Here is a 24,714-nt window from a genome sequence, read left to right on the forward strand (position 1 = left end):
ACATGGAGAAAATATTTTCTCATCATGTATATCTAGTGTCCAGAATGTGTATAAGGAACTCATATAACTCAAGAAAAAGACAAAATGTGCAATTTAAAAATGGACATTTTTAATAGACATTTGTCCAAAAAAGATATGCAAATAGCCATTAAGACTCAAAAGAGGCCGGCGCCTCGGCTCACTAGGCTAATCCTCCCCCTTGTGGCGCCGGCACACCGGGTCTAGTCCCGGTCAGGGCGCCGGATTCTGTCCCGGTTGCCCTTCTTCCAGGCCAGCTCTCTGCTGTGGCCCAGGAGTGCAGTGGAGGATGGCCCAAGTACTTGGGCCCTGCACCCCACGGGAGACCAGGAGAAGCACCTGGCTTCTGCCATCGGATCAGCGCGGTGCGCCGGCTGCAGCGCGCTGGCCGCAGCGGCCATTGGAGGGTGAACCAACGGCAAAGGAAGACCTTTCTCTCTGTGTCTCTCTCTCTCTCTCACTGTCCACTCTGCCTGTCAAAAAAATTTTTTAATTAAAAAAAAAAAAAAAAGACTCAAAAGACTAGGTTCTTTATTGATCACTAAGGAATATAAATCAAAACCATAATTAAGTGCCTTCTAGAAATATACCTGCTAGAGTGGTATAAATAAAAATGATGTGAAATAACTGTTGTTAAGGCTGTGCAGATTTTGGAATTTTCCTGCATAGCTACTGCTAATGTAAAATTGTGCAACTGCTTTGGAAAATAGTATGATAGTTCCTCAAGATTTTAAGCATAATTACCATATTACCCGGGAATTCTATTCCTAGGTAATCACCCCAAGAGATTCACTCCAAGAATAAAAAACATGTATATTGGTGCCGTGGCTCAATAGGCTAATCTCTGCCTAGCGGCGCCAGCACCAGGGTTCGAGTCCCGGTCGGGGCACTGGATTCTGTCCCGGTTGCCCCTCTTCCAGGCCAGCTCTCTGCTGTGGCCCGGGAGTGCAGTGGAGGATGGCCCAAGTGCTTGGGCCCTGCACCCCATGGGAGACCAGGAAAAGCACCTGGCTCCTGCCATCGGATCAGCGTGGTGCGCTGGCTGCAGTAGCCATTGGAGAGTAAACCAACGGTAAAGGAAGACCTTTCTCTCTCTGTCTGTCTCTCTCTCTCTGTCCACTCTGCCTGTCAAAACAAAACAAAACAAAACATGTATACAAATGTTCCCAGAAAAACTTGTTTGAAAATGTTCATAACCACATTAGAAACAATACAGACATCTCTATTCACTATGAGTAAACAAAATATCATATACTTGCATAAAGCAATTTTTTCGGGCATAAAAAGGAATATGATATGAGTCAATCTTAAAAACATGTTATATCACCTTTTTTCATTTATGCAATAAAAAACAAAATGCCACATATTTTATGATTCCAGCTAAATAAAATGATCAAAATAGGCAAATCTATAATTACAGAAAATATGTTAGTGGTATCCAGAGGATGGTATATAATTGAGTTAATTTGGAGTGACTGGTAGTGGGCACAGGATTTTTTTTTTTTTTTTTTTTTTAAGATTTGCTTATTTTTTGAAAGGCAGAGTTACAGAGAGGTCTTCCATCTGTTGGTTCACTCCCCAGATGACTGCAATAGCCAGAGCTGCGCTGATCTGAAGCCATGAGCCAGAAGCTTCTTCCAGGCCTCCCATGCAGGTGCAGGGGTCCAAGGACTTGGGCCATCTTCTGCCGCTTTCCCAGGCCATAGCAGAGAGCTGGATCGGAAGTGTAGCAGTTGGGACTTGAACTGGCACTCATATGGGATGCTGGCCCTGCAGGTGGGCAGCTTTACCCACTACATCACAGTGTCGGCCCCTTGCACTTTTTGGAGTAATTACTTTTTGGAGTAATAAAAATTGTAGAATTGATAGTGATGTAAGTTGTACAGAATTATGTATATTACAAGCCACTAAACTGTGCATTTTTCAATTTTAAAATTTTTGAAATATTTTAAAAACCAGCAAATTAAATCTTACAATCAATAAAAAGAATAATGTACCAAGACTACAAGCAATTATACTAGAAATTCAAAGCTATTCCAAAATTTGAATTAACCAGTGTTATCTATATTAAGTTGAAAGAAGAAAACCTGCATGAGTATATCAATTACATTGTAAAATATTTTTTACAAAATTAAATATTCATGATTAAAACTCATAAAATTAGGAAAAAGGACATTTAGGTAAAAGTTATTATTAATACGTAAAGATTAGCCTGTGCAGCTAAGGAAGATCTTGATTTAGAAGTAAAATACATGTAACATTTTTGGATATAGATTAGTAGTTGGCAGAAATAGATTTCTTCACATACCTACTTTGATACATTGTATTGGTACCTTCTTTAGCTTTTCTCATAATGAATTAAAGGAATGTATACCTGACACACCATTGATTTTCTGTCTGTCCCATCACAAATCTGGCTTTTATTTTCAATATTTTATTTCCCCCTATTTTTTGTAGATGTATTCGACACAAAAATGATTGGGGAGCTCTTATTCTAGTGGATGATCGCTTCGGGAATAACCCAAGTCGCTATATATCTGGTAAGATTCACAGCTGGGCTTGGACTAAGAACCATTAACAGTCTGCTTTTTTTTTTTTTTTTAATTGTGCTTAAATATATAACATGAGATCTGCTTTCTTAACTTTTTAAGGGTATAGATCCATATAGTTAACTGTAAGTAGAATATTGTACACCAGAGCTCTAGAACTTTTTATTTTGTAAAACTGAAGTATTATGCAAATTGAACAGCGATGCCTCTTTTGCCCCTTCTTCTAACCCCTGGCAACCACCATTATATTTCCTGCTTTTTGTCAGTGATTACTCAGATAATTCATTCAAGTTGAATTGTGCAGTATTTATCCTTTTGTGATTGGCTCATGCCTTCACAGTTCATCCATGCTGCAGTCTCTAATGGGGTTTTCTATTCTATTTCTGAATAATATTTCGTTGTATATATGAGCCATATTTTCTTCATTCTTCTGTCATTAGGTGTTTAGGTTGTTTCTACTTAGGTATTGGGAACAATGCTGGAGTGAATATGGCAGTATTCATATATACATTTTTAAAAAATTATTTGAGAGACAGAGTTAGACACAGAGGGAGATCCTCCATCTGCTGGATCACTCTCTAAATGCCCATAACAGCTGGACCTGGGCCAGGCCAAAGGCAGAAACCCAGATCTCAACCTGGTTCTTTCACATGGGTGGCAGGGACCCAACTACTAAAACCATTACGAGCTTCCTCTACACATCAGTAGGAAGCTGGAATCAGAGTGGATATGGGACTTAAACCTAGGGCTCTGGTGTGAAATGTAAGTATCCTAAACAGCATCTTAAATAATGTACTAAATGCTCGCCCCTGTAATTTATTTTAAAACCAGGAAAGATTATGCCTGTAGCATTACCTGCTGTTGGTCCTTTGTGGTTCCATATGAACTTTAGGATTTCTTTTTCTATCTCTAAAAACATGTCATTAGGATATTGATACAGATTGCACGAAATTTGCAGACTGCTTTTGGTAGTATGGATATTTTAACAATATTAAGTCTTCTAATCCGTGAACATGTGGTTCTTTTTCATTTCTATGTGTCATCTTTAATTTTTTGTTTTTGATGCTATTCTAAATGGCATTGTTTTCTTAAAATCCTTCCTGAATATTTTTTAATGTTTGTTGTTAGTATACAGAAACAAATTTTTAAGTGGATTTTGGTATCCTCCAGCTTTACTGGATTTACTAGGTCTGACACTCTTTTTTTTTTTTTTTTTTTTTTTTTCAATTTTCATCTAAAAGCATGTCATTTGTGACGAGATAATTTTGCTGTTTCTTTTCCATCACAGATTCATTATGTTTCTTTTTCTTGCCTAAAAGTTCTATTTTTAGGACTTTCAACTAAGAATTAGTGAGATTTTGGGGCCGACACGGTGGCGCAGCAGGTTAAAGCCCTGGCCTGCAGTGCCGGCATCCCATATGGGCACTGGTTCGAGTCCCAGTTGTGCTCCACTTTCAATCCAGCTCCGGGCTGATGCACCTAGGAAAGCAGTGGAGGACAGCCCAAGTCCTTGGGCCCCTGCACCCACGTGGGAGACCCGGATGAAGTTCCTGGCTTCATCCTGACCTAGCACCAGCCATTGCAGCCATTTGGGTTGTGAACCAGCAGATGGAAGACCTTTCTGTCTCTACCTCTCTCTATAACTCTTTCAAATAAATAAAATAAACCTTTAAAAAAATTATTGAGATTGGACATCCCTGTTTCAGGTCTTAAGGAAAAGCCTTTGGGTGTTTTTGGTTTTTTTTTTTTTTTTTTTTTTTTTTTTTTTTTTTTTTTGGCAGGCAGAGTGGACAGTGAGAGAGAGAGAAACAGAGAGAAAGGTCTTCCTTTTGCCGTTGGTTCACTCTCCAATGGCTGCCGCGGCCGGCACGCTGCAGTCGGCGCACCGCGCTGATCCAATGGCAGGAGCCAGGTGCTTCTCCTGGTCTCCCATGGGGTGCAGGGCCCAAGCACTTGGGCCATCCTCCACTGCACTCCCTGGCCACAGCAGAGGGCTGGCCTGGAAGAGGGGCAACTGGGACAGAATCCGGCGCCCCGACCAGGACTAGAACCTGGTGTGCCAGCACCACAAGGCGGAGGATTAGCCTAGTGAGCCATGGCGCCGGCCAAGCCTTTGGTTTTTAACTACTGTAAATATGGGCTTCGTATATACCATTTATTATGTTAAGGTAATTTCCTTCTAGTTTATTAAATTTTTATCATCAAAGGGTGTTGAAGTTTTTTTTAAGATCTATTTATTTGAAAGTCAGAGAAATGGAGAGACAGACAGACAGACAGACAGAGATCTTCATCTACTGGTTCACCCTCTAGATGGCTACAACAGCCAGCACTTGGCAAAGCTGAAGAGAGCCAGGAGCTTCATCCAGGTCTCTTACATGGGTATCATGGGCCCAAGCACTTGGGCCATCTTCCTCTGCTTTGCCCAGGCCTTTAGCAGGGAGCTGGATTGGAAGTAAAGCAGCCTGGACTCCAGCGAGCACCCATATGGGAAGCTACGACTTACCCACTCCAGCCCAGCACCAGACCCAGGTGTTGAATTTTGTCACATGCTTTTCTGCATTGGTTAGAAGGATCATGTTTATATTTCATTTTGTTAATATAATATTTCACTTTGATTTGTGTTTTGAAACATGCTTGCATGTAAAGAATAATTCCTACTTGGGAGTGTATGATTCTTTTAATGTGCTGTTGAATCCAGCTAGTATTTTATGAGGATTTTTTCATCTGTTTTCATCAGCGATATTGGCCTACAGTCTTCTTAATTTCTTTGTCTGGCTTTAGTATCAGGGTAGTATTGGCCTCATAAAATGAGATTTGGAAGTATTCTCTCCTCCTCTTCTTTGTGTGTGTGTGTGTATGTGTGTGTGTGTGTTTGGCAGAATTCACCAGTGAAGCCATCTTATCCCGGGATTTTCTTTGTTGAGAGGGTTTTTATAAGTGATTTAATCTACTACTGGTTATAGGTCTGTTCAGATATTCTATTTCATTGTGATTCAGTTTAAGAGGACTGTGTTTCTATGAACTTGCCCATTTCTTCAAGGTTATCCAAATTATTGGAATATAATTTTTCAGAGTAGTATATGATATCTTTATTTCTGTGCCAGTAGTTATAATGTTTCCTCTTCCTTTAAGGTTTCTCAGTTTTGTCAATCTTTTCAAAAATACCAACATTTTTTTTTCTGTTCTTTTATTTCTACTCAAACCATCCTGTCTATGGTATTTTTGTTATAGCAGCCTGAACAGAGTATAAATGGATTAAACTCCTTGTCTTAAGGCAGCTTTTGATAGGGAAGGTTTTACCATTGACGTGTGTGCAGTGTTTTGTCTGACTTGTAGCTCTCCTGTCCCTTTTTCTCTTTTACAATCTTCATTTATGTTTCATTGAAAGACTGATCTCCCATCTTCTGGTTCACTCCCCAAATGACACAACAGCCAGGGGTGGGCCAGGCCCAAACCAGGAACCTAGAATTTATTCTTGGTCTCCCACATGGGTGGCACGGACAAGGATGAAACGTTAACTGCTGATGCCAGGATATATATTAGCAGGAAGCTGAAACAGAGAGCAGAGTCCCCAAGGACTTGAAACATGGCACTTCAGTGTGGGATGTGAGCATCCCAAATGATGGCTTAACCATTATGCTTGCAGTAGCGTGCTTTCTTTCTTTCTCTGTTCTATGAGTTGTTATATGGCTCTCCCATAAAACATCTTATAGCAATGTTTTCAGTGATAACAACTTCAATCACATGCAAAAATTTACTTTTTGACCACCAGTTATTGAAGTAAAAAATCATACCTTTTTATACTGTGTATCTGTTTATAGTTGTATTTTTATACTGTTGTGTTTAATTTCTGATTAAAAGCAATTTTGTTGCTACTTTATTGTCTTTTTCTACATGTATACCTTTGCCAGCAAACTATAGTTTATGCTTTTGTATTTCTGTTTGGCAGACTTTTTTGTTGTTGTTTTTTAATATTTCTTGCCAGACAGATCTAGTGGTGATGACCTGGGAAAATCTATCTATCTATCTATCTATCTATCTATCTATCTATCTATCTATCTAACAGGTAGCGTTACAGACAGAGACAGAGAGAAAGGTCTTCTTCCAATTGATTCACTCCCCAAATGGCCGCAACGGCCAGAGCTGCACTGATCAGGAGCCAGGAGCTTCTTCCTGGTCTCCCATGTGGGTGCAGGGGCCCACATGACCCTTGGATGGCACTTGGGCCATCCTCCACTGCCTTCCCGGCCACAGCAGAGAGAGCTGGACTGGAAGAGGGGCAACCAGGACTAGAATCAGCGCCCAATGGGATGCCAGCGCTGCAAGCGGAGGATTAACCTAGTGTACCATGGCACCGGCCCCATGGGAAAATCTTTTTTAAAAATGAAGGAAACATAAAGATGTAGTTTTTTTTATTTGAAAGGTAGAGTTATGGGAGGAGAGAGAGAGAGATCATCCATTCACTCCCCAAATGGATTTAATGACTGGGCCATGCCTAAGCCATGAGCTTCGTACAGGTTTCCCATAAGGGTGGCAGGTACCCAAGGACTTGTGCCATCTCTGCTTTTCCAGCCCATTAGCTTGTGGATCAGAAGTGGAGTGACCAGGACTTGAAACAACACTCATGGATGATGGTGGTGTTGTAGGTGTTGGGCTTAATCTGCTATACCACAATAATGGCCCCATCTTTCCTTCATTTTGATGGACAATTTTACCAGATATCCTGTTCTTGCCTGGGAGGTTTCCCCTTTCATAACTTTGACTGTATTATCCCACTTTCATCTGGCCAGGAGAAATCCATTGATAGTCTTATGGCGATTCATTGCTTTTCCCTTGCTGCTTTCAAAACTCTCATTTTGACTTTTAATAATTTGATTATATTGTATCTTCATATAGACTTTGGGTTCATCCGGTTTGGGTCGATAGGACTTCTTGAATCTGGATATCAATTTTTTCCTCCAGTTTAAGAAGTTTTTGCTCATTGCATCTATAAACTTTTTGTTCTTCTCCTTTCTCTTTCTAGGACTCTAAGAATTCATTTACTGCTCTGCCTGGTGGTGTCCCTTAAACACTTTGTGCTTTCTTCACTTTTTTCTTCCAGGTTATTTTTTTTTTCCCTTTTTACTCCTCTGAGTGGATAATTTTAAATTAGGTTCACTGATTCTTTTCTTTTTTTTTATTTGTTTTTTTTTTTAAACTTTTATTTAATGAATATAAATTTCCAAAGTACAGCTTATGGATTACAATGGCTTCCCCCCCATAACGTCCCTCCCACCCGCAACTCTCCCCTTTCCTACTCCCTCTCCCCTTCCAATTCACATCAAGATTCATTTTCGATTCTCTTTATATACAGAAGATCAGTTTAGCATACATTAAGTAAAGATTTCAACAGTTTGCTCCCACACAGAAACATAAAGTGAAAAATACTGTTTGAGTACCAGTTATAGCATTAAATCTCAATGTACAGTACACTAAGGACAAAGATCCTACATGAAGAGTAAGTGCACAGTGACTCCTGTTGTTGACTTAACAAATTGACACTCTTGTTTATGGCATCAGTAATCAACCTAGGCTCTTGTCATGAATTGCCAAGGCTATGGAAGCCCCCTGAGTTCACTGACTCTGATAATTTTTAGACAAGGCCATGGTCAAAGTGGAAGTTCTCTCCTCCCTTCAGAGAAAGGTACCTCCTTCTTTGATGGCCGTTCTTTCCACTGGGATCTCACTCGCAGAGATCTTTCATTTAGTTTTTTTTTTTTTTTTTTTTTTTTTTTCCAGAGTGTCTTGGCTTTCCATGCCTGAAATACTCTCATGGGCATTTCAGCCGGATCTGCATGCTTTAAGGGCTGATTCTGAGGCCAGAGTGCTGTTTAGGACATCTACCGTTCTATGGGTCTGCTGTGTATCTCACTTCCCATGTTGGATCATTCTCTCCCTTTTTTATTCTATCAGCTAGTATTTGCAGACACTAGTCTTGTTTATGTGATCCCTTTGGTTCTTAGTCCTATCATTATGATCAATTGTGAATAGAAATTGATCACTGGGACTAGTGAGATGGCATTGGTACATGCCACCTTGATGGGATTGAATTGGAATCCCCTGGTATGTTTCTAATTCTATCGTTTGAGGTAAGTCAGCTTGAGCATGTCCCGAATTGCACATCTCTTCCCTCTCTTATTCCCACTCTTATATTTAACAGTGATCACTTTTCAGTTAAGTTTCAGCACTTAAGAAGAATTGTGTATTGCTGATTTTTTTCTTCTGCTTAGTCAAGTGTTCTTCTTTTTTTAAAATAATATTTTTTTTTATTTGAAAGACAGAGTTAGAGGTAGAGCCAGAGAGAGAGAAAGAGGTCTTCAATTCCACTGGTTCACTCCCCAGATGGCTGCAACGGCCAGAGCTACACCAATCTGAAGTCAGGAGCTTCCTCCAGGTCTCCCACGTGGGTGTAGGGGCCCAAGGAGTTGAGCCATCTTCCACTGCTTTCCCAGGCCATAGCAGAGAGCTGGATCGGAAGAGGAGCAGCCAGGACTTGAACCAGCCCCAGCCCCCTCAGGTCTTCTTAAGTTTAGTTTAGTTCAGTTTATTTCTCGCATTTTTCAAGCTCCAAAATTTATTTGGTTCTTATTTGTATTATCTTATCTCTTTGCTGATACTTTCTTTTCCTCTTCCTCTCCCCGCATATCATTTTTTAACAGTTATCTTAAATTATTTGTTAGGTAATTCATATACCTCTGTTTAGGATCGATTTCTGGAGATTTATTTCATTCCTTTGATGGTGCTCTTTGTCCCTGTTTCTCTGTATTTCTCACAGCGTTGTATTGATATCCTAATAGCAGTCGCCTCACGGTGTTTAGGACTGGTTTTGTACAGGAAAAGACCTACATCTGTCAGCCTATGCAAGCATTCTGGGATCCTCCTAAATCTTTTTTGTGGCTCTGTCTTCTCTGGACTAGTGTTTATAGATTTCTAAAATATGGATTTTCCAGGCTCTTTTTTCTAGACATCACAATATCTTGCTCCCTCTTATCTGTCTCTTATATCATGAGGTCTCTGAGGCAGAAGCAGTCTGGTCAGCTCTTTTGCCTCTAGCGGACCTCAGGCACGTAGACTGTAAGGTCCCGTCAATACTCCACAGCAAGTGAGATGGAGACCAGTCCCTGCTAAGATCACTGTGAAGCCAGAGTGCTGGGCACAGGCTCCAGGCTTCTCTTTCTGCCTGAGAAGATGGCCACGGAGCAGAGTCAGCGCTTGGCCGTGGGACCATAGTTCCTGTGGAGCAGCAGCCTTTTGTCCAGATCTTTCATTCCCAGTGGCCCCCATAGGTGTAGTATGCTGGGTCATATCAGCATACTGTATAACCAGGCGAAACAAGCAGTTGCCTCAGACAGCTGTCCAAAAATTCACAACAGTGGACAAACAGTCCTGTCTTCTCTGTTCTTCTAAGGAGAATCCAGGAGCTGGGTGTTTGCTTGCAGATACTTACTTAACAGTGTTCTCAGCAAGGGACTAGATGAGATGGTTTACCTGCTAGAATGCAGCGTGTTTTGTGCTAGCAGGGTGTGAGAGCCTCTCACCTGGCTTCTGGATTTCTCACAAAGCAGTGTGGTCCATTTATTGTTACTGAGCCAGTTGCTACCTAGGAGGGAGGAGGGTTTAAGACTTCCTCTTCTACATTCTCAAATCTTTGATATTTAATGGTGTCTTTTTTATAGAAAACTTTTATTTAATAAATATAAATTTCAAAAATACAACTTTTGGATTATAATGGTTCTCTCCCCTCCCTATAACCACCCTCCTACCTGCGAGCCATCCCATCTCTTACTGCCTCTCCCATCCCATTCTTCATTAAGATTCATTTTTAATTAGCTTTATATACAGAAGATCAACTTACAAAGTACTGTTTGAAGCCTAGTTTTACCCATTAATTCTCATAGTACAACACATTAAGGACAGAGGTCCAACATGGGGAGTAAGTGCACAGTGACTCCTGTTGTTGATTTAACAATTGACACTCTTATTTATGATATCAGTGATCACAAGGCTCTTGTTATGAGCTGCCAAAGCTATGGAAGCTCTTGAGTTCACATACTCCAACCTTATTTAGACAAGGCCATAATCAAAGTGGAAGTTCTCTCCTCCCTTCAGAGAAAAGTACCTCCTTCTTTGATGGCCCCTTCTTTCCACTGGACTCTCACTGACAGAGATCTTTCATTTAGGTCAATTTTTGCCACAGTGTCTTGGCTTTCCATGCCTGAGATACTCTCATGGGCTTTGTAGCCAGATCCGAATGCCTTAAGGACTATTTTGAGGCCAAAGTGCTGTTTAGAGCATTTGTCATTCTATGAATCTGTTGTCTATCCCACTTCCCATGTTGGACCATTCTCCCCTTTTTAATTCTATCAAATATTAGCAGACACTGTTCTTATGTGATTCCTCTAACACGTAATCCTATCTTTATGATCAGTTAGCATGTGCTGAACTGTGTATCTCCTCCCTCTCTTATTCCCACTCTTATTTTTAATGTGGATCAATTTTCAGTTGGATTTAAACATGAAAGAATAATTCTGTGTTAATTAAAGAGTTTAACCAATGGTATTAAGTAGAAAAGAAGGGCTGATAAAGTCATTGCTTCTCATAGTGTCAGTTTCACTTCTACAGGTTTCCTTTTAGGTGCTCAGTTGTCACAGATCAGGGAAAATATATAATATTTGACCCTTTGGGACTGGCTTATTTCACTCAGCATGATGTTTTCCAGATTCCTCCATTTTGTTGCAAATGACAAGATTTCATTATTTTTTTCTACTGCTGTGCAGAATTCCATAGATACATATCCCATAATTTCTTTATCCAGTCTTCTGTTGATGGGCATTTAGGTTGATTTCATGTCTTAGCTATCGTGAATTGAGCTGCAATAAACATTGAGGTGCAGATTTCTCTTTTATTTGTTTAGGTTTTCTATGTCTTCATGGTTCAATTTAGGTAGGTTGTATGCATCCAGGAATCCATCTTTTTTTTTTTTTTTTTATTTGACAGATAGAGTTAGACAGTGTAAGAGAGAAAGGTCTTCCTTCCATTGGTTCACCCCCCAAAATGGCCACTATGGCCGGAATTAGGAACTACACCCATCTGAAGCCAGGAGCCAGGTGTCTCTTCCTGGTCTCCCATGTGCGTGCAAGAGCCCAAGCACCTGGGCCATCCTCCACTGCCTTCCCGGGCCATAGCAGAGAGCTGACTGGAAGAAGAACAACCGCAACTAGAACCTGGCACCCATATGGGATGCCGGCCCTGCAGGCGAGGATTAACCAAGTGAGCCACAGCACCAGCCCCCAAGGAATCTATCCATTTCTGCTATAGTAAACCAAACCCAAAACTAGTAGGAGAAGAGAAATAATTAAAATTAGAGGAGAAATCAACAAAAGTGAATCCCAAAAAAAACATTATAAAAGATCAGCAAAACGAAGAGCTGGTTTTTTTTTTTTTTTTGAAAAAAAAAAAAATAAATAAATAAACAAAATTGACACACCATTGGCCCAACCAAAAAAAAAAGTAGAGAGAAGACCCAAATCAATACAATTAGAGATGTAAGAGGGAATGTAACAACAGACACCACAGAAATAAAAAGAGTTATCAGAAATTACACAAAGAGTTGCATGCCAACAAACTAGCAGAAATGGATAGATTCCTTATTCTTGTTTCTTGGATTGTTGCATTTGTGGAGATGCTCATTGGTTTCTTCTTCTTCTTTTTTTTTTTCTGCTGTGGCGGCCTGTATCGTTGTACATTGACTCTATAGATAAGTGGACTGTCTGCTTTCAGTGAATCTCTAGAGGCTTGTAGTTGGTGTGGCCAGAGAGCTCTGTTTAGTTCTCCAGGGTTAAGAGGATGCCTAAGGTGACACACCCAGGTTTGGCGTGGTAAATCCTCTCTTTTTTTAATCAGAAGGGATGTAATTCTGTTCAACTGAGCTCTTCTCCTGGATGTAGACCAGTGCCTGAGCACTACTCCAGTGGGTATATTTGTCCGCTCTGTCCCAAGGACTACACAGAGGATCTGTGCAGTCATCAGTGTAAGTTCAGATTCCGCAGCAATGTCTCTCACCGGGTAACCAGGACCGCCTGAGCTTGTGGCATCTCCCACCAAGTCTGCTCAGAGTCTCAGCCACACTGTGAGTTCTCCCATAAACCCTCAGTATTTTTTCACAGTCCTAGTTCAGAAGCTTCACACAGTCACAAGCACCCCCTGATATTTCTCCCCACGAGAGTCAGGAGTCTCCACTCAGCTGATTGCCAGATGCAGACATGAGCTGGCACAGCTGTTATATATATCCAAAATGGCACCTGCTCTACCGGCTTGTACGCCTTTGTAAGGTGATCACTAGATCAGTAAGCTCCCTCCCTATTCTGCCATCTTGGAGCAGCCAGTGGTGTCTGTTTAAAAAAAGAAGAAGAAGAAGAATTAGAAAATTGGAATTACTAGACCAAACATAAATAATTTCTGTTGACTGGAAATCTAGCCTTTTAATTCTCAAATATTTACAAAAGTTCTTTATAAGTAACAATTTATTTAATTACCAACATAGTGTAGAATGCTAGGATTCTTCAATTTCATAGAATGTGAGATACAGTTCTGTAACACAATAATACTTCGTTTACCACTGTCAGGAGAAAAGCACTTCTACAGCAATGAATTTCCCAAGAAATACTCAATTTTTACATTTAAGCAATTCCGCTGCTTAGAATTCTTTATTCTTTTGTTCTGGGCTATCATGAAGTTTGTTGTACTTATTTGTTTCTTCAGTTATTTTAAATTTATGTTCATTAAAAGTAGTACTTTCTGAAAGGAAATAAAGCACCACTGTGTGCAGCAAGATCAAGTAGATAGTCATTTTTTTTTTTTCCAACTCAAATCAATACATGTCCCTGTGATTTTCATCCAACAGTAACAGGTCTTTCAGAGTCAATACCAAGAAGCTAACTAGAGCTGTGGGGTATATGTGCATCTTTATTATTACCTTTACAATAAAAAAGTTTGTCAGACTATAATAAAGATATTCTTAAGTTTAGATTACTCTATTAGGCTTGATAGTAAAACAACCATCTGGATAAATGCAGAAAATATTGCTTTGTTGATTTTTTTCCTTCCTTTTTTGTGTAAAGCAAGCAGTCTCCTAGGTCAAGCAGAAACTAAAGGCAAAAATGCTAAGTGCCGGTGTTTAGTCAGTAGGTGGAGCTCAGATTCTTTCAAGTTTTGAAAAGCAAACGAGGACATTGTATGGTAAAAGATCAAAATCAAAAGTTTAATACTAACATTTTTAAGTTTTATAGAATTACACATTTATATCTGGTATAACCATTTCCCCCAAGCAAACATATAAAAATTTAAGGAAAATGCTTATTTATTTTTAAATTTTAATATCTAGAACTTAAATTTTTATCACATAGTTTAAATATTTTCCATTATTTTCGGTCTTTTCTGTACTTTTTCTGACATTCATGAAGTATAAAATGTTTTCTTGGTAACATTAGCACAGCAACACAAATTTTTTTGATGACTGATTTTTATTTGAATTCAGCTTACATAAATAATTAATAGAAGATAGTCATTAAAAAACTAATGGGGCCAGCACCACAGCTCAATAGGCTAATTCTCCACCTTGCGGCACCGGCACACCAGGTTCTAGTCCTGGTTGGGGCGCCGGATTCTGTCCCGGTTGCCCCTCTTCCAGGCCAGCTCTCTGCTGTGGCCCGGGAAGGCAGTGGAGGATGGCCCAAGTGCTTGGGCCCTGCACCCCATGGGAGACCAGGAGAAGCACCTGGCTCCTGCCATCGGATCAGTGTGGTGCGCCAGCCGCAGCGGCCATTGGAGGGTGAACCAACGGCAAAGGAAGACCTTTCTCTCTGTCTCTCTCTCTCTCTCACTGTCTAACTCTGCCTGTCAAAAAAACAAACAAACAAAAAAAACTAATGGAATACATTTGAAAGTATGATAATTCAAATTGCATGAAATCCTCACCTTGTAATACCAGAGTGACTTTTAAAAAATAATAGCTACAAAATATGAAGCTAAGTGTGGCAACATGAACAGGGAATTTTTATTTTGTGAAAGTCCATATATCTGATTTTAATTTCATCATGAAGTGAATCATACTATAAAAAACCTTATACTCCTAGTACGGTTCCTTTTTTGCAGTTTTCATGTCACAAGTCAAATCATATCCCTTATTTAGATTTTTTTATAATCAAAATTCAGATAGGACATGTTTTATTATTTCTTTCACCTCTATAATAGTTTCAGATGCATTTGAAATTGGTATAGTAGAACAGAAAATCTGCTGAGGCTGGAATCTTGTGTTTAGTTTTTACAAAAGGGGTCAAATTTGGAATATTGGAAATGGAAGGTTGCATTGTTTAAAAAGGTAGGCAAGTTTTCTGAGGCATTATGATAAAATTAAATTTGCTAGATTCCTGTTATTCTCAACTAGGGAACACAAATGGTCCATGATTTTTGATAATTCAACCAATGAGAGGATATATATTCAGCAGAAACCATACTTCGGTTTTTATCTTTTCCCAGACTGACACTATGAAATGCAGCACTCTCATGACACTGTGAGCTGTGGCCCCCCAGTCAGCCCTGCAATCACAAAAGTCAAGCACCCATGTATTGCTTTGCTAAGCTGTGATGTTAGGTAGCTTGCATTTAGTAAATGCATAGTCGACTTAACAGCATTTTCAATGTACGGTGGGTTTCTCAGGACATAATTCCAACATAAGTCATGGAGCATGTTGTACATCAGATGTAAAATAAAATGCCAAAAACCATTATGTGTATTCAAAATGCAAATTAGGTTACTTCATTAAAAATTAGGTTTTCTCTTACTAAAATACTTCAAAAAGTTTATGGGAAATTGAATTAAAAGTTTATTCTGGTGAAAAAATATTTGAAATCCATCTATAATTTTTCTACAATATTCATTTTCCATGAACTTTTGAAGATTCCATATATGTAATACCTTAATTAAGTACCAATCTTTTATTTTGTTATATTCTGTGTTTGTTTATATTCTTCACCTCCCCTCCCCTTTAGGACTTCCTAAGTGGGTAAGGCAGCAGATTCAACACCATTCAACCTTTGAAAGTGCACTAGAGTCCTTGGCTGAATTTTCCAAAAAACACCAAAAAGAAATTGATGTAACCAGAAAGTATGTGAAGGACCAAGAGTCTACTCTTGAAGTGGCCTGTTTAAAGGACAGTGCGCCAGCTTACTTACTGGATCTGGCAAGTCATCTATCACCAGAAAATCCTAAGGAAGATGACACAGAAATGTGTATCCAGGAACTACAGTGCCCTAAAAAAGTTACTGAAAACCCATCTCTACCAAGTGGCATCATCTCCAGAAAGCGTGGAAGTATGAACAGTTTTGCCAATTTACATTTGCTAAAGAATTCTTTCATTATATTCAGTGAAATGATTTTATTTTGGTACAGATTATATTATAAACCAACATATTAAAGGAAAAATAAAGTTATCATAAGATAACAAAAAGTATGGTATATATTAGAATGGGGACAAACTTTTGACAGGAAACCAAAGTGTTCTATTTCCATGAACTAGCTTTGTGATCATGAGCAAGTCACTTAGCTTTTTGAGTTATAATTGGAAAAAAAATGGAAAAAAAACCTGCCTAGCTGTCTCTACAGAAAGCATTGTAAGGGTCAAGTGAGAGACTAAATATCATGGAATTCTAAAGTACTTTGCCAGTAGTAGATGTTATTCAGAAGGCTGTACAGGTATTGGTCCAGTCTGTGGATACTTCTTAGATGAACTTTGTTTCTCAGGAGGTGAAAGTCATTCTAAATGATAAAAATATTTTAAAATTGGCTGGCGCCCTGGCTCACTAAGCTAATCCTCCACCTTGCGGCGCCGGCACACCGGGTTCTAGTCCCGGTCGGGGCGCCGGATTCTCTCCCGGTTGCCCCTCTTCCAGGCCAGCTCTCTGCTGTGGCCCGGGAAGGCAGTGGAGGATGGCCCAAGTCCTTGGGCCCTGCACCCCATGGGAGACCAGGATAAGTACCTGGCTCCTGCCATCGGATCAGCGCGGTGCGCCGGCCGCAGCGCGCTGACCGCGGCGGCCATTGGAGGGTGAACCAACGGCAAAGGAAGACCTTTCTCTCTGTCTCTCTCTCTCACTGTCCACTCTGCCTGTCAAAAATTTTTTTAAAAAATATTTTAAAATTATTAGAAAAAAAATCTGTTAGAGATTGGCACATTGTAGCCCATGAACCAAATTCAGTCCGTTTTTGTTAAGTAAAGTTTAATGGAACACAATCCTGCTGGTTCATTTACATATTGCAAAGACTTATGCATCACACTAACAACTGTGTAGTTGCAACAAAGACAACATTAGCAGCAAGCCTAAAATATTTACTATCTGACCTGTAACAGAAAAAGCTTTCTGAACTCTGGTATGAATTAAACAATTAAAATTATAAATCACTGTACCTTCATATCAGTGTTTAAACATGTATTTTTATAGTATATGCTTTTTTAGGATTTATTTATTTATTTGAAAGAGTTACACAGAGAGAGGAGAGCCTGAGAGAGAAAGGTCCTTCATCCAATCGTTCACTCCCCAGTAGGCCGCAACGGCCAGAGCTGCACCAATCCGAAGCCAGGAGACTCCTCTAGATCTCCCATGTGGGTGCAGGGGTCCAAGCACTTGGGCCATCTTCTACTGCTTTCCCAGGCCATAGCAGAGAGCCAGATCAGAAGTGGAGCAGCTAGGTCTTGAACCAGAGCCTATATGGGATGCCAGTGCTTCAGGCCAGGGCGTTAACCCGCTGTGCCACAGTGCCGGCCCCAATATATGCTTTTAAATAATCGTCATAGTCGGGGTTGGCGCTGTGGCTCCTTAATCTTTGACGGATTTTTAGGGCAAATTTTTTACAGCCTATTCACACCTTTAATCAGTTTTCTTCTTCTCTTTTTTAACCCTCCTTCCACCAGTCAGGAGGTCCATGCTGTGGAATTTGGTGGCTTACCAGAAAGCGTTAACTTGGGCTAGGAAATACCAGAAACCCAAGATTCCCTTCAGGGTTAACATTTTATTCTGAGCTGAAATTCCATCACTATTGGTTGTGGGATCTGAATTATGTACCCAATACAGCTATTTAAGCATTTATAATAAATAATAATTTTAACCTACTATGATTATCTTGGCTAGGAGCAGAAACTTAAAAGTTACTATATTTTTGTATTCTTAGATGACCCAGTGTTATTGGAAGAGTCTGTACAGACAAAGAAAGAGAAAAGGATCATTTCCCGATCTACAAGCCCAACGTTCGGCAAGCAAACCAACAGAGTCAGCTGGTCTAACTTTCATTCTTTGGGACAGTTCGTTACTGGTAAAATACAGACCACAACACCTGAGCTCAGGTCACCAAAGAACTGCACCTCTAGTCCTTGTACTTTCAAAACAGAAAACACGGAAAATAAAACTCTTTTGCCACTCTCTGATAAACCTGAGTCCTCAACTCCTACAGTAAAAACGTCATTTGGATCATGTCCTCAGTCAGAAACCATTGTTTCTTCAGTAAAGATTGAGCATCATTCCAGACAACCACTCAGTTATGAAGAGGCCCTGGGTCTGGACACTGAATTACCCCCAGTAAATGAAGATGCTGCCCATTCAACTTCAGGTAGCGCTTCTGAGACAGAAGTAGAAGATGAATCCATCTATTTTACACCTGAACTTTATGATCCTGTAGAAACAGATGAAGAAGACAATGAGCCTATTAACACTGATAAGGGCAGCAGATTGGCTAATAATTCAAATTGCATTTTGGCTACAGACCTTTTAGAAATTAAAACTACAAAAGGAATGGATTCAGTCATTGATAAGAAAACAGGATCACCCAGACACAGAGTTGAATATTGAAGGTGGTAAAATTGATGACATTGATGGTAATGTAAAAACATCTTGCGTAAATGAATTGAAACTGAGAAATACTCATGAAATAGATCTAAACAACTTTCAACAATCTGTTTCCAAAAATAAAGGTGTGAGCCCTGGTGTTAAGTAATTATACTTAACTGTCAAACTGCAGAAATAGGTTATCATGCTTGTGTTAAACTCTGTTGTAATCAATAATTTATGTATTGAGTAAGTGATATACTTTAAATTTTTGTAGCTATAATTTTAATTCACTGAGATGTTTAAGTCTATTTTATGTTCAGAAATACAATTTTAATATTCACAAATTTTGATAGTGATTCATACAAAGTATTTACCTCCAATAAATCTTCTTAGCTAAATATAAATTAAAATTAGTCTGAAAGATATCTAATTTCCTAAGGCACTTTTAATATCACATATTCATATTTTGTAGTCTACTGCATTTGTTTTCATACTGACGCAGAGGGACTAGTAGCAGTGTGATCTAGTCACAGCTCAGCCATGTTTCACTACAGATTTTTTTTTTTTTTAATATTTATTTGAAAGTCACAGTTACACAGAGAGAGGAGGGGCAGAGAGAGAGAGGTCTTCCATCCGATGGTTCACTCCCCAATTGGCCGCAACGGTCGGAGCTGTGCTGATCTGAAGCCAGGAGCCAGGAACTTCTTCCGGGTCACCCACGTGGGTGCAGGGGCCCAAGGACTTGGGCCATCTTCTGCTTTCCCAGACCATAGCAGAGAGGTGGATCAGAAGTGGAGCAGCCGTGTCTCAAACCGGCACCCATATGAGATGCTGGCACTTCAGGCCAGGGCATTAACCCACTGAACCACAGCGCCGGCCCCTCACTACAGATTTACCTCAAATTATTCCGAGACTTTTTTTTAGAAATCAATGTTCTTTTGTTAAAAGTAGATGTATTTTTGTTTGATAAACCTAAAATCATAAATTTATGTAATGTTATAAAGTGCCAAATGAAGTATTCCACATTTTCAGTTGTAATTATTTAGCTTCATCATGATTGTAGGAAAAAGTGGCACATCCTGGCATAAAGTTTTAACTATGCAACTACTAACATGGAAGCTTCATATATAAATTTTATATACAAGAGTACTTTAAAAAAGTCATGGAAAATGGAATTTAAATATCTTTATTTTGGCGCAAAAAATGTGTTAAGTCCATGCATAGTTTCCCATGAACTTCTTAAAGAATCTTCATATATAACTTCCTAGCAGAAAGATGGTCCTTTAGAGCACAGTGTGGATTCCTCACTGTGGATTCTGTGTTTACATTTTTGTAAACAGAACCATCTAATCAGATGCTCTGATAAAAGATGACATCTCTGACATCATTCCAAAAATACACTCCCTGATCTTTTTTTTCTAAGAAACATCTGTTTTCAGCGAGCAGACTTCTTGTGAGTGACTTCAACTGACATTTTATGAGTTCAAGTTGTATGTATATTCTATTATCAAGTCAAAATTCCCAATAATCAGACATTTTTTGCATTCATTTGGATAAATTATTTTAAATGCATATGTTTGCTTTCATGTTGATGGTATTTAGGTATAATTTGGCTTTTTTTCTATAGCATTGGATATTACATCTGTAATTTGAAGAATGTAAGATGACAACTGGCCAAGTAAAGAATTTATAGATTGGGATACACTAGATTCCACCTAGTATTATATATTTATCTTGGTTGATCAGTGGATAATAGGTACCAAACACTAGATTAGAAAGTAATTTTAACCTCATTTTTAAAGAGTATGAAACCATTTCTCCCCTCTGGTATTGCTGTTAAATTAGATTAGGGTAGTGGACAAGAGACGATTTCTATTCTAGTTCTGCCACTAATTCACTAGTCATTTGCCTTTCAAAGAATCACTTTCATCTGTGAAATGCGGAATGTAGTTTCATGAAGTCATAAAAATTCCTTTCAGCTTTAAAAATCCTTAATTTAAAGGAGTATCTAGGGGACCATCTCTGTGACATAATGGGTAAAGCTGCCGTCTGCAGTGCCAGCATCCCAGATGGCCGCCGGTTTGAGTCCTGGCTGCTCCTCTTCCAATCCAGCTCTCTGCTATGGCCTGGGATAGTAGTACACGATGGCCCACGTGCTTGGACCCCTGCACCCACGTGGGAGACCTGGAAGAAGCTCCTGGCTCCTGGCTTTGGATTGGCTCAGCTGTGGCTGTTGCGACCATCTGGGGAGTGAACCAGCGGATGGAAGACCTTTCTCTGTCTCTCCTTTTCATTGTCTATAACTACCTCTCAAATAAATAAGTAGATTCTTTTCAAAAAAAAAAAGTATCTATTGATATTTACTGAGTCACTTGCTTTTGTTCCAGAATGCTTAAAATAAAACCTACCATTTTATAGAAAAGGTGAAATAACTGTTACTAATCTATGCTATGGACATATGCGCAATAACTTGGAGAGCTATCTACTTAATTTAACAATGCTACTAATATTTTGCAGGCATTTGAAATTGCCTTTTGAAGAATTGGTAAACATAAAAATCAAGCATATACTTTGAGTCATATTTAATGTTATTACCCAACTTGATATCGATTATCTTCCTCTTTCCCTAGATACAATCTTTCCAAAAATCTGATTCTCTCTCAGGCTAAAATTTCTATGCTGAGAATGTAAACAGAGTTGTGCCACAAGCTTAAATTCCAGAAGACGTTTCAAAAATTTTGTACAGCAGGGTGGGCATTTGACATAGTGGTTAGGATGATGTTTGGGATGCCCATATCCCATTTTGGAATGTCTGAGGTTTGAATCCTGACTCCAGCTTCCTGCTAATGCACACCCTGGGAGACAGCAAATGATGTCCTAAGTAGTTGAGTCCCTGCCACTCATGTAGGAGACCCAGTTTCTATCTCCTGGCTTCAACTTGGCCCACTGTGGCTGTTGCAGACATTTGGGAAGAAGTAACCAGCAAATGGGAGATCCTCTCTCTCTCTCTCTCTCTCTGACTCTCTGTGTTTCAAATATTTCCAAGTTTAAATAGATGTATTTTTTTAAAGATTTATTTTATTCCTTTCAAAGACAGAGTTACAGAGAGAGAGGTAAAGCCAGAGAGAGAGGTCTTCCATCCACTGGTTCACTCCCCAAATGACTGCAATGGGCAGAGCTGAACTGATCTGAAGCCAGGAGCCAGGAGCTTCTTCCAGGTCTCCCACGTGGGTGCAGGGGCCCAAGCACTTGGGCCATCTTCCACTGCTTTCCCAGGCCATAGCAGAGAGCTGGATCGGAAGAGAAGCAGACAGGACTTAAACTGGCGCCCATATGGGCTGCTGGTGCTGCAGGCTGGGCTTTAACCCACTGCACCACAGCGCAGGCCCCAGATGTATTCATTGTAAAGGCATAGTGTCAGAGAGGGAGAGACAGAAAGATCTTATAGCCACTGTTTCACTTCCCAAGTGGACACATGGCCAGGGCTGGCCCGGGCAGAAGTCAGGAACCCAGAACTCCATCTTGGTCTTTCATGTGCATGCAGGGGCCCAAGTACTTGGGTCATCATCCATTGCTTCCCAGCCATGTTAGCAGAGAGCTGGATTGGAAACAAAGCAGCCAGAACTCAAATCTGTCATAAGCAGCAGCTTCACCTGCTATGCCACAGCGCTGGTCCCAGTATTTACAAAATGGTATCACTGTTAAAACAGATACATGTTCTCTTCAAACCATGACTTTAATCAAGACAATATTCCAGTAAGTAAAACGTAGAGTAGGAGACCATTTTTATTACTGACATGTTTAGGGGTGTATATTTGGCCTAACAGTCAAGACACCACTTGGGACATCCACTTCCCATATCAGAGTACCTGGGTTTGAGTCCTGGATCCACTCCCAATTCCATCTTCCTGCTAATGCGCACTCTGGGAGGCGGCAGGTGATGGCTCAAGTACCTGAGTCTATCACCCACAGAGGAGAGTAGATTGAGTTCCAGACTCCTGGCTTCAGCCTAATGCAGCCCCAGCTATTGCAGGTATTCGGGGGTGAAATAGCAGGTGGAAATTAGAATGTCTCTCTCTCTCTCAAATACAATGAAAATAAATATACATAAAAAGACTCTAAGAAGTTTATATAGTTAAGTAAGTTAAAATACATAAAAGCATTTAAAAGAGTATCTGGCACATGGTAAAACTTCTATCAGTCACACATCTAGAATGCATTCCTGCTTTATAAAGCCTTCTATAGTGATAGATGAACTGAAAGAATTAGAAAAGGAAACATACTGATTTGTTTTTTAAAGGTTTTTGATATATATATATATAAATATTATCAGATAATTTGTCATATATTCAATGCATATAAAATAATTGTGTAATACTGAATTTATGCAAGGACTGAAAATCAGGCTTGTAATCCATGAGTGACAAAAACTCCCAATTGTAGAAAAAGCTCTATTCATGGAGGAAGGGTACAATGAAGAGTGCATGTTAGGGGCAGGCACTGTGGCACAGCGGGTTAATGCCCTGGCCTGAAGCGCCAGTTCGAGTCCCGGCTGCTCCACTTCCAATCCAGCTCTCTGCTATGGCCTGGGAGGGCAGTGGAGGATGGCCCAAGTCTTTGGAACCCTGCACCTGTGTGGGAGGCTGGAAGAGGCTCCTGGCTTCGGATCGGCGCAGCTCCGGCCATTGCGGCCAATTGGGGAGGAAGACCCCATCAGATGGAAGACCTCTTTCTCTCTGCCTCTCCTCTCTCTGTGTAACTCTGACTTTCGAATAAATAAATAAATCTTTTTTTAAAAAAAAGTGCATGTTATATGACTCAACAGTTCAGTTTTAGAGGAACTATTTAAAACAATAAAGTTGTGTTATAAATTAGAATTATTAATATGCTACTACTATGTATGTAATTATTGCATGGCTTTAAATCTGGCACTTCCTAAGGTCACATAGGCTTTGTTTTTATTCTTATGATCTTCCTATTCAAAACATTACTTTTTAAAAGAGTTCCTCACATTTTTCTGCAATAGGTTTTGTCATTTTATTTTCCTGTAATAAAGCACATTCAAAATATTTAATTATTTAATTGCTTATAAAACTTATTTATGAAATCAAATTGCCTGTTGTAAAATCAGTTCAAAAACTGGTTACTGTGGTAATCTCTCAGTGATGGCATTTTTTTATTTGATTACCATAAAATTCTTGCATATGCCCTTTTTAACGTTCAGTTTTTTCAATGAACTAAACAAGATTTTTTTTTAAGATTTGCTTATTTCTTTGAAAGGTAGAGTTACAGAGAGGGAAAGAGCTTCCAACCATTGGTTCACTCCCCCAAATGCCTGCCACAGCTGGGGCCAAGCCAGGTTGAAGCCCGGGTGCTCCATCCACGTCTCCTACATGGTGGCAGGGGCCCATCTGTTGCTGCTTTCCCAGGCGCATTGGCAGGGAGCTGGGTCAGAAGTGCAGCACCTGGGGCTTGACTGGTACTCACGTGGGATGCCGGCATTTGAGGCGGCCACCTAACCTGCTGTGCCACAATGCCAGCCCCAGATTTTTCAATGAACTAAGCAAGAATTCAACCTTAGGAATTTTTGGCAGTTTCTTGTCTATTTCCATAGGTTAATATAGTCAACCTTTTGTAGACATCGCAATAATGAAATTTTTCATAATAAAAAAAGGTCAGACTGTATCAGACAATGAATAGCTAAGGAAGCTAAAACCTTACTGTGAAATTTCTGTACAGTCTGAAACATAAAGAACATCACTTGAGGAAATGGAAATTTAGGATCATGACCAAAGGCTTATAATCCACTAGCCCTAAATGATTTTCATGTCTCAAAAAAAAGGGGGTGGGGAGGAGATTTGGAATTTTGCTTCTTAAGGTTTCGTTTGATAGAACCATTAGCTGCTTGGCTTCCTGTGGTCCACAATGAAGCCTTGTTATGATATCCATGGGATCTGAGCCAGTGGATCACCTTATTGCTACGACCACTCTATAATGAGGTGCTTTCAGTAACTAAACCCTCTTGGCCTAGGTCCAAAACAACCCATCTTATCCCAAATTCCACTCTGTAATAAACAGGCTTCAGTGAATGGGAAAGAAAACAAAAGCCATCTGAAACGTACTGTTCCCAGAAATTAACTTTTGAAAATCTGATGGTAAATACTGGTTAAAAGGAGTATTTGTTAACAAAGCATAATTAGGTCACTATTTTAGTATTCCTACAATAAAT

The 24,714-nt window shown here is 39.7% G+C and overlaps 1 protein-coding gene across 1 annotated transcript in view; it reads left to right on the forward strand.

The window, feature by feature from the left end:
- The window catches only part of BRIP1 (BRCA1 interacting DNA helicase 1), a 206,381-nt gene extending 187,486 nt beyond the window's left edge, over positions 1-18,895 (forward strand). Inside the window, 4 exon segments of the mRNA XM_051824717.2 lie at positions 2,476-2,558; positions 15,657-15,977; positions 17,833-18,472; positions 18,474-18,895. Of these exon segments, the coding sequence (XP_051680677.2) occupies positions 2,476-2,558; positions 15,657-15,977; positions 17,833-18,472; positions 18,474-18,651 (1,222 nt within the window). The 3' untranslated portion in view covers positions 18,652-18,895.
- Positions 18,896-24,714: the final 5,819 nt, after the last annotated feature.

The sequence above is a fragment of the Oryctolagus cuniculus genome, chromosome 17, assembly GCF_964237555.1.
Source record: "Oryctolagus cuniculus chromosome 17, mOryCun1.1, whole genome shotgun sequence".
In the NCBI taxonomy this organism is placed as follows: domain Eukaryota; kingdom Metazoa; phylum Chordata; class Mammalia; order Lagomorpha; family Leporidae; genus Oryctolagus; species Oryctolagus cuniculus.